The sequence below is a fragment of the Ascaphus truei genome, chromosome 13 (genome assembly GCF_040206685.1).
Source record: "Ascaphus truei isolate aAscTru1 chromosome 13, aAscTru1.hap1, whole genome shotgun sequence".
Classification (NCBI taxonomy): Eukaryota; Metazoa; Chordata; class Amphibia; order Anura; family Ascaphidae; genus Ascaphus; species Ascaphus truei.
The window spans coordinates 36,109,014-36,119,425 of NC_134495.1; the positions used below are offsets into that span (position 1 = coordinate 36,109,014).

Genomic DNA, 10,412 nt, shown 5'->3' on the forward strand with positions numbered 1-10,412 from the left:
GAGATGGGGGGAAGAAAGGGAGGGAAGAGTGGAGAAGTCTGAGAAGTGGGAAGAGAAGATGAGAAGACTGAGGGGAGAGGAGGGGGAGACGGGAATGAGAAGAGGACAAGACTGTGGGGAGGGAACAGAGGAGGGGGAGAGCGAAGTGAGGAAGACAGGAGAGGAAAGAGGGAGATCGGGAGAGAGAAGTGAAGAGGGGAAGACTGAGTGGAGGGAAGAGAGGAGAGGGGGAGAGAGGAAAGGAAAGTAAGGGGGAGACTGAGGGAAGGGGATGAGAGGAGACTGAGGGAGGAGAGGGGAAGGGATAAACTTAGGGAGGGGGGTAGAGGAAGAGGGGTGGGAGGGGAGGGAAGAAGAAAATGGGGGAGACAAAAGGCAATGGAGGGAGAGAAGCAGATAGTGGGGAGAGGGAGAGGGAGAGAGACGAGTGTTAGGGAGACGGGAGAGGAGGCAGAAAGCGCTCACCCTGCGTTCCATCTCTCAGTCCTGTGAGCAGGCCCTGGAAGAGGCATTCCAGCTGCAGCCTGGACGGGGACGAGGGATCCCCCTGCTCGGGATGGAGGGGGTCCGATTGTGGGGTAATATGGTGAGCGATGGGGTAATAAGGGTAATACGGTGCCCGGTGGGGTGTTAGGGGGTAATACGGTGAGTGATGGGTTAATAGGGGGTAATATGGTGAGCCATGGGGTAATAGGGGTAACATGGTGAGTGATGGGGTAATAGGGGTAATATAGTGAGCGATGGGGTTATAGGGGGTAATATGGTGAGTGATGGGGTGATAGAGGGTAATATAGTGGGTGTTGGGGTAATAGGGGGAAATATAGTGAGGGTTAGGGTAATGGGAGTAATATAGTGAGCAATGGAGTAATAGGGGTAATATGGTGAGCCATGGGGTAGTAGAGGTTAATATGGTGAGTGATGGGGTAATAAGGTGAGCAATAGGGTAATAAGGGTAATATAGTGAGTAATAGAGTAATAGGGGGTAATATGGTGAGTGATGGGGTAATATGAGTAATAAGGTGACTGATGGGTCAATTGGGTGTAATATGGTGAGCGTTGGAGTAATAGGGGTAATATAGTGAGTGATGGGGTAATAGGGATAATATGGCAAGTGCTGGGGTAATAGGGGGTAATATGATGAATGATGGAGCAATAGGTGTAATATGGTGACTGATGGGGTAATATAGGGTAATAAGATAAGCAATGGGGTAATAAGGAGTAATAAAGTGTGTGATGGGGTAATAGGGCTAATATGGTAAGTGATGGGGTAATTAGGTAAGTGATGGGGTAATAGATGGGTTTTATTTTCAGGTGGATACTGGGGGAGGAACAAGCTGTGTTCCTGATGACAGGAGACGTTCCTCTGGGGATGGGGGTAAATATTTATACTGCCCCCTCCTAACTCCCCCATCTTCCTGCCACATCCTCTCCTCCATTACCCATTCGTAATAATTACCCATCCTCTCTATTACCCATCCCTCCAATTACCCATCCCTCCTATTACCCATCCCTCCTATTACCCATCCCTCCTAGTACCCATCCCTCATATTACCCATCCCTCCTAGTACCCATCCCTCATATTACCCATCTCTCCTATTACCCACGCCCCATATTACCCATCCCTCCTATTACCCATCCTCCCTATTACCCATCCCTCCTATTACCCATCCCTCCTATTACCCATCCCTCCTATTACCCATCCCTCCTATTACCCACCCCTCCTATTACCCATCCCTCCTATTAGCTATCCCTCCTATTGCCCACGCTCCATATTACCCATACCTCCTATTACCCATCCCTCCTATTACCCACGCCCCATATTACCCATCCCTCCTATTACCCATCCTGCCTATTACCCATCCCTCCAATTAGCCATCCCTCCTATTGCCCACGCTCCATATTACCCATCCCTCCTATTACCCATCCCTCCTATTACCCATCCTCCCTATTACCCACCCCTCCTATTACCCACGCCCCATATTGTATTGTATTGTATGTCTTTATTTATATAGCGCCATAAATGTACATAGCGCTTCACAGTAGTAATACATATCATATATAAAACAAATAATATAAATAACAGATCATGGGAATAAGTGCTTCGGACATACTGTAAAAGTAACATTAAGGAAGGAGTCCCTGCTCCGAGGAGCTTACAATCTAATTGGTAGGTAGGGAGAACGTACAGAGACAGTAGGAGGGAATACTAGTAAGTGCGTCTGCAGGGGGCCAAGCTTTGTGTCATGTGTCCAGGATTATCCAGTGCTATTCATATGCTTCTTTAAGCAGATGTGTCTTAAGGTGGGTCTTAAAGGTGGATAGCGAGGGGGCTTAATCGGGTATTGAGGGGAAGGGCATTCCAGAGGTGTGGGGCAGAAAGTGAGAGGTTTAAGGCGGGAGAGGGCTTTAGATACAAAGGGGGTAGAAAGAAGACATCCTTGAGAAGAACGCAAGAGTCGTGATGGTGCATAGCGAGAAATTAGGGCTGAGATGTAAGGAGGGGCAGAAGAATGTAAAGCTTTAAAAGTGAGGAGGAGAATTGAGTGTGAGATACGTGATTTAATCGGAAGCCAGGAGAGGGATTTCAGGAGGGGAGATGCGGAGACAGATTTAGGAAAAAGTAGAGTGATTCTGGCAGCAGCGTTTAGGATAGATTGTAGGGGAGACAGGTGAGAGGCAGGAAGGACGGACAGCAGGAGGTTGCAGTAATCGAGACGGGAGAGAATGAGGGCCTGAGTCAGAGTTTTAGCAGTTGAGTAACAGAGGAAAGGGTGTATCTTTGTGATATTGCGGAGGAAAAAGCGACAAGTTTTAGAAACGTTTTGAATATGAGAGGAGAATGAGAGGAATCAAGTGTAACCCCTAGGCAGCGTGCTTGGGCTACTGGGTGAATGATCGTATTTCCAACAGTAATGTGGAAGGAGGTAGTAGGGCCAGGTTTGGGAGGAAGTATAAGGAGCTCTGTTTTTGCCATGTTAAGTTTCAGTCGGCGGAGGGCCATCCAGGATGATATTCCAGAGAGGCATTCAGAAACTTTGGTCTGTATAGCAGGTGTAAGGTCAGGGTTGAAAAGTAAATTTGTGTGTCGTCAGCATAGAGGTGATATTTAAACCCAAAAGATGTGATTAGGTCACCTAGGGAGAGTGTGTAGAGAGAAGAGAGAAGGGGTCCCAGGACAGAGCCCTGGGGTACCCCCACAGAGAGATCAATAGAGGAGGAGGAGGTGTTAGCAAAAGAGACACTGAAGGTACGATGGGAGAGGTAAGAGGAGATCCAGGATAAAGCTTTGTTCCGAATACCAAGAGTATGGAGAATGTGAAGGAGAAGAGGGTGGTCCACGGTGTCAAATGCTGCTGAGAGGTCGAGTAATATGAGCAGAGTGTAATGACCTCTGTCTTTGGCAGCATGGAGGTCGTCAGTTATTTTAGTGAGGGCTGTTTCCGTGGAGTGAGCAGTGCGGAAGCCAGATTGTAGAGGGTCTAGGACAGAATAGGTGTTGAGAAAGTGTAGCAATCGAGAGAATACAAGACGTTCAAGGAGTTTGGAGGCAAAAGGCAGGAGGGAGACAGGTCGATAGTTAGAAGGACAGGTAGGGTTAAGCTTGCTGTTTTTGAGTAATGGTATAACGGTTGCATGCTTGAAGGATGAAGGAAAGGTACCAGAGTAAAGGGAAGAGTTAAAGATCTGTGTGAACATAGGGATTATAGAAGGAGCAAGAGGTTTTAGGAGATGGGAGGGAATGGGATCAAGGGGGCATGTGATAGAGGGAGAAGAGGAGATCAGCAGTGACACATCCTCCTCCGAGATAGCGGAAAAAGAGCCAAGAAAGGCAGGAGGAGAGTTGGGAAGCATTGTGGGATGGGAGGAGGCAACAGATGGGATGTTCTGCCGTATGGACTCCACCTTTTCCTTAAAAAAGTCAGCAAAGTCCTGAGGTGAGATGGAGGAAGAAGAGGAGGCAGCTGAGGGTGGTCTGAGTAGAGAGTCAAAGACAGAAAAGAGACTTCGTGGGTTAGACTTGTGTGTGTTGATTAGTGATGAAAAGTAGGTTTGTTTAGCTTGAGAGAGGGCAGAGTTGAAACAGGATAGCATAAATTTGTAGTGAATGAAGTCTGCGAGCGTATGAGATTTCCTCCAGAGGCGTTCAGAGGAACGAGTGGAGGAACGCAGCATGCGTGTGTGGAAGTTTAGCCAGGGTCTGGGGTTAGAAGGGCGAGGACGGCAGAGAGAAAGCGGGGCATGAAGATCAAGAGAGGAAGATAAGGCAGAGTTGTAGTTCCTGACCAGGTTGTCAGGGTCTGAAGCAGAGCTGAGAGAGGAGAGGGAGGAGCGTAAAGTGGAATCAAGAGCTGGTAGGTTAATAGAGCGCAGGTTTCTGCAAAAACGAGGGCGAGATGGAGATGGAGAGAAGCGAGAGAGAGAAAATGAGATGAGGTGATGGTCGGAGAGAGGAAAAGGGAAAATGGAGAAGTCGGAGAGAGAGAAGTTTTTTAGTGAAAACCAGGTCTAGGTAGTGTCCATCCTTGTGGGTGCTGGCTTCAGTCCACTGTTGAAGGCCAAAAGAAGAGGTTAGAGAAAGAAAGCGGGAAGCCCAAGGGAGAGAGGGGTCATCAATGTGGCAATTGAAGTCCCCAAGGAGAAGAACAGGGGAGTCTGAGGAGAGAAAGAAAGAGCCAGGATTCAAAGTGAGAGAGAAAGGCAGAAGGGGATGAGTAGAGGTAGGTGGGCGATAGATGGACCGGGAGAGGAGAGTAGATCTGGACTGTGTGAACCTCAAAGGAGGGAAAAGCAAGAGAGGGGGGAATAGAAACTGTTCGGTAGCGGCAGAGAGAGGAGAGCATCCCTCCTATTACACACCCCTCCTATTACCCACGCCCTATATTACCCTTCCCTCCTATTACCCATTCTGCACACTTTTCTCTGTCTTTTCATTTTGGTTGTCTCTCTCTTTGTTTCTCTGTCTCTCCCCATATCTGTCTCTATCGCTCTGTCACTCTCTCTCTCTCTTTTTGTCTCTGTCTAACTCTCTCTCTGTTTCTCCCTCACTGAATCTCTCTGTTTTTCTCTCTCGCTGTCTCTGTTTCTTCCGCTGTCACCCTCTCTCCATCTCTCTTACTGTCTCTCTCTCCGTTTGTCTCGCTGTCTCTCTCTTTGTCTCTCTCGCTGTCTCCCTCTCTCCATCTCTCACGCTGTCTGTCTGTTTCTCTTGCTGTCTCCGTCTCTCTCGCTGCCCCCCTCTCACTCCTTCTCTCTCGCGGTCTCCCTCTCTCTCTCTCTCCATCTCTCTTGGTGTCTCCGTCTCTCTCGCTGTCTGTCTGTCTCTCTCGCTGTCTCCGTCTCTCTCGCTGTCTCCCTCTCTCTCTCCATCTCTCTCGCGGTCTCCCTCTCTCTCTCTCTCCATCTCTTTTGGTGTCTCCGTCTCTCTCTCTGTCTCCCTCTCTCTCCGCCTCTCTCGCTGTCTCCCTCTCTCTGCGCCTCTCTCGCTGTCTCCCTCTCTCTCCGCCTCTCTCGCTGTCTCCCTCTCTCTCCGCCTCTCTCGCTGTCTCCCTCTCTCTGCCTCTCTCGCTGTCTCCCTCTCTCGCTGTCTCCCTCTCTCTCTCCGCCTCTCTCGCTGTCTCCCTCTCTCTCCATCTCTCTCGCTGTCTCCCTCTCTCTCCATCTCTCTCGCTGTCTCCCTCTCTCTCCGCCTCTCTCGCTGTCTTCCTCTCTCTCCGCCTCCCTCGTTGTCTCCCTCTCTCTCCGCCTCCTCGCTGTCTCCCTCTCTCACGCTCTCTCTGCCTCACCCTCACGCTCTCTCGCTGTCTCCCTCACGATCTCTCGCTGTCTCCCTCTTCCTCACGCTCTCTCGCTCTCTCCCTCACGCTCTCTCTCGCTGTCTCCCTCTCCTCACGCTCTCTCGCTGTCTCCCTCTCCCTCACGCTCTCCCTCGCTGTCTCCCTCTCCCTCTCCCTCACGCTCTCTCTCGCTGTCTCCCTCATGCTCTCTCGCTGTCTCCCTCTCCCTCACGCTCTCTCGCTGTCTCCCTCTCCCTCACGCTCTCTCTCGCTGTCTCCCTCTCTCTCTCCCTCACGCTCTCTCTCGCTGTCTCCCTCTCCCTCACGCTGTCTCGCTGTCTCCCTCTCCCTCACACTCTCTCGCTGTCTCCCTCTCCCTCACGCTCTCTCGCTGTCTCCCTCACGCTCTCTCTCGCTGTCTCCCTCTCCCTCACGCTCTCTCTCGCTGTCTCCCTCTCTCTCTCCCTCTCTCTCTCCCTCTCCCTCATGCTCTCTCTCGCTGTCTCCCTCACGCTCTCTCGCTGTCTCCCTCTCCCTCACGCTCTCCCTCGCTGTCTCCCTCTCTCTCCCTCTCCCTCACGCTCTCTCGCTGTCTCCCTCTCCCTCACGCTCTCTCACTGTCTCCCTCTCCCTCACGCTCTCTCTCGCTGTCTCCCTCTCCCTCTCTCGCTGTCTCCCTCTCCCTCACACTCTCTCGCTGTCTCCCTCTCCCTCACACTCTCTCGCTGTCTCCCTCTCCCTCATGCTCTCTCTCGCTGTCTCCCTCTCCCTCACGCTCTCTCTCGCTGTCTCCCTCTCTCTCTCCCTCTCCCTCACGCTCTCTCTCGCTGTCTCCCTCTCTCTCTCCCTGTCTCCCTCTCTCTCTCCCTGTCTCCCTCTCTCTCTCCCTCTCCCTCACGCTCTCTCTCGCTGTCTCCCTCTCCCTCTCTCGCTGTCTCCCTCTCCCTCACTCTCTCGCTGTCTCCCTCTCTCTCTCCCTCTCCCTCACGCTCTCTCTCGCTGTCTCCCTCTCCCTCTCTCGCTGTCTCCCTCTCCCTCACTCTCTCGCTGTCTGCCTCTCCCTCACACTCACACTCTCTCGCTGTCTCCCTCTCCCTCACGCTCCCTCACGCTGTCTCCCTCTCCCTCACGCTCTCTCTCGCTGTCTCTCTCTCCCTCTCCCTCACGCTCTCTCTCACTGTCTCCCTCTCCCTCACCCTCCCTCTCTCTCTCCCTCTCCCTCACGCTCTCTCTCGCTGTCTCCCTCTCTCACTGTCTCCCTCTCCCTCACGCTCTCTCTCGCTGTCTCCCTCTCTCGCTGTCTCCCTCTCCCTCACTCTCTCGCTGTCTGCCTCTCCCTCACACTCACACTCTCTCGCTGTCTCCCTCTCCCTCACGCTCTCTCTCACTGTCTCCCTCACGCTGTCTCCCTCTCCCTCACGCTCTCTCTCGCTGTCTCTCTCTCCCTCTCCCTCACGCTCTCTCTCACTGTCTCCCTCTCCCTCACACTCCCTCTCTCTCTCCCTCTCCCTCACGCTCTCTCTCGCTGTCTCCCTCTCTCACTGTCTCCCTCTCCCTCACACTCCCTCTCTCTCTCCCTCTCTCTCCCTCTCCCTCTCTCTCTCCCTCACGCTCTCTCTCACTGTCTCTCTCTCCCTCACGCTCTCTCTCGCTGTCTCCCTCTCTCTCCCTCTCCCTCTCTCTCTCTCCCTCTCTCTCCCTCTCCCTCACGCTCTCTCTCGCTGTCTCCCTCTCTCTCTCCCTCTCCCTCACGCTCTCTCAGAGGAGTGGGCTGCATATGAGGACCGCCTGCCGTGTTCATCCAACGGCGATAGAAATAATCACAAGTTATCAACAGAAAAGGTAACAATAATCCCAAGGGGGTGACAGAGGCGGGGGGGGGGGCGACACACCACGGAGCTGTCCCTCCCACCTCAGGGTGACACAGAAGGGGGGGACACCACGGAGCCTGTCCCTCCCACCTCCAGGGTGACACAGAAGGGGGGGACACCACGGAGCCTGTCCCTCCCACCTCCAGGGTAGACCACACCACCACAGAAGGGGGGGACACCACGGAGCCTGTCCCTCCCACCTCAGGGTGACACAGAGGGGGGGACACCACGGAGCCTGTCCCTCCCACCTTAGGGTGACACAGAAGGGGGGGACACCACGGAGCCTGTCCCTCCCACCTTAGGGCGACACAGAAGGGGGGGACACCACGGAGCCTGTCCCTCCCACCTTAGGGTGACACAGAAGGGGGGGACACCACGGAGCCTGTCCCTCCCACCTTAGGGTGACACAGAAGGGGGGGACACCACGGAGCCTGTCCCTCCCACCTCAGGGTGACACAGAGGGGGGGACACCACGGAGCCTGTCCCTCCCACCTTAGGGTGACACAGAAGGGGGGGACACCACGGAGCCTGTCCCTCCCACCTTAGGGTGACACAGAAGGGGGGGACACCACGGAGCCTGTCCCTCCCACCTTAGGGTGACACAGAAGGGGGGGACACCACGGAGCCTGTCCCTCCCACCTCAGGGTGACACAGAAGGGGGGGAACACCACGGAGCCTGTCCCTCCCACCTCAGGGTGACACAGGAGGGGGGGGGACCACGGAGCCTGTCCCTCCCACCTCAGGGTGACAGTGTGTATATGTGCCTTCCCTTATTTTTTCAGGGTGGGGTCTCGGTTTCCTACCCCCCTCCTGGAGATCTGCGGCCAGTCGCTGCCCCCCGGGGTAGGAAGGTGTCCTGTGGGGGGGGACAAGGAGACACCGAATGTGCTGAGGAGGTCAGGAAGGAAATACCGGTGGCCAAACCACGGGTCCGGGAGCCTGTGAGGGAGACGCCCCCCACGGGGGGAGGTGAGTGTCCCGGGAGCCTGTGAGGGAGACGCCCCCCACGGGGGGAGGTGAGTGTCCCGGGAGCCTGTGAGGGAGACGCCCCCAACGGGGGAGGTGAGTGTCCCGGGAGCCTGTGAGGGAGACGCCCCCCACGGGGGGAGGTGAGTGTCCCGGGAGCCTGTGAGGGAGACGCCCCCCACGGGGGGAGGTGAGTGTCCCGGGAGCCTGTGAGGGAGACGCCCCCCACGGGGGGAGGTGAGTGTCCCGGGAGCAGCTCTCTTATTCCAGGGCTTCAGATCACACGCTGCACTCCTCATCCCCTCTCTCTCCCCTTCTTACCCCACTCTCTCCTGTTCTCCCCCTCTCTCCCCTTCGCTCCCCACTCTCTCCTGTTCTCCCCCTATCTCTCCCCTTCTCACCCCAACTCTCTCCCGTTCTCCCCCTCTCTCCCCTTCTCACCCAACTCTCTCCCATTCTCCCCTCTCTCCACTTCTCGCCCCACTCTCTCCAGTTCTCCCCCCCTTCTCATCCCACTCTCTCCCGTTCTCCCCCCCTCTCCCCTTCTCAGCCCACTTTCCCGTTCTCCCCCTCTCTCCTCTTCTCACCCCACTCACTCCCGTTCCCCCCTTCACTCCCCTTCTCCCCCTCTCTCCCCTTCTCATCCAACTCTCTCTCCCATTCACCCCTCTCTCCTTCTCTCCCCTTCTCCCCCTCTCTCCTCTTCTCATCCCTCTCTCTCCCCTTCTCACCCCCTCTCTCTCCCCTTCTCACCCCCTCTCTCTCCCCTTCTCACCCCCTCTCTCCCCTTCTCACCCCCTCTCTCCCCTTCTCACCCCCTCTCTCCCCTTCTCACCCCCTCTCTCTCCCCTTCTCACCCCCTCTCTCTCCCCTTCTCACCCCCTCTCTCCCCTTCTCACCCCCTCTCTCCCCTTCTCACCCCCTCTCTCTCCCCTTCTCACCCCCTCTCTCCCCTTCTCACCCCCTCTCTCCCCTTCTCATCCCCTCTCTCTCCCCTTCTCACCCCTCTCTCTCCCTTCTCACCCCCTCTCTCCCCTTCTCACCCCCTCTCTCCCCTTCTCACCCCCTCTCTCTCCCCTTCTCACCCCCTCTCTCCCCCCTTCTCACCCCCTCTCTCTCCCCTTCTCACCCCCTCTCTCCCCTTCTCACCCCCTCTCTCCCCTTCTCACCCCCCTCTCTCCCCTTCTCACCCCCTCTCTCTCCCTTCTCACCCCCTCTCTCTCCCCTTCTCACCCCCTCTCTCCCCTTCTCACCCCCTCTCTCCCCTTCTCACCCCCTCTCTCTCCCCTTCTCACCCCCTCTCTCTCCCCTTCTCACCCCCTCTCTCCCTTCTCACCCCCTCTCTCCCCTTCTCACCCCCTCTCTCCCCTTCTCACCCCTTCTCACCCCATCTCTCTCCCCTTCTCACCCCCTCTCTCCCCTTCTCACCCCCTCTCTCCCCTTCTCACCCCCTCTCTCCCCTTCTCACCCCCTCTCTCCCCTTCTCACCCCCTCTCTCCCCTTCTCACCCCCTCTCTCTCCCCTTCTCACCCCCTCGCTCCCCTTCTCACCCCCTCTCTCCCCTTCTCACCCCCTCTCTCTCCCTTCTCACCCCCGCTCTCCCCTTCTCACCCCCTCTCTCTCCCCTTCTCACCCCCTCGCTCCCCTTCTCACCCCCCTCTCTCCCCTTCTCACCCCCGCTCTCCCCCCTCTCCTCAGACTGTGCCCCCCGGTGCGGAGACCCCCTCTGAAGCCTCAGCGATCCCGTCGGTTGCAGTCATGTGACTCCATGGAGCCGACACCCCCTGGTGAGCCCCACGTC

General features: G+C 55.8%; 1 protein-coding gene across 1 annotated transcript in view; it reads left to right on the forward strand.

Moving 5' to 3' along the window:
* CARMIL3 (capping protein regulator and myosin 1 linker 3) overlaps positions 1-10,412 on the forward strand; it is a 139,829-nt gene that overhangs the window by 128,372 nt on the left and 1,045 nt on the right. Inside the window, 5 exon segments of the mRNA XM_075567998.1 lie at positions 485-586; positions 1,312-1,375; positions 7,537-7,616; positions 8,428-8,633; positions 10,310-10,398. Coding sequence (XP_075424113.1) covers positions 485-586; positions 1,312-1,375; positions 7,537-7,616; positions 8,428-8,633; positions 10,310-10,398 — 541 coding nt within the window.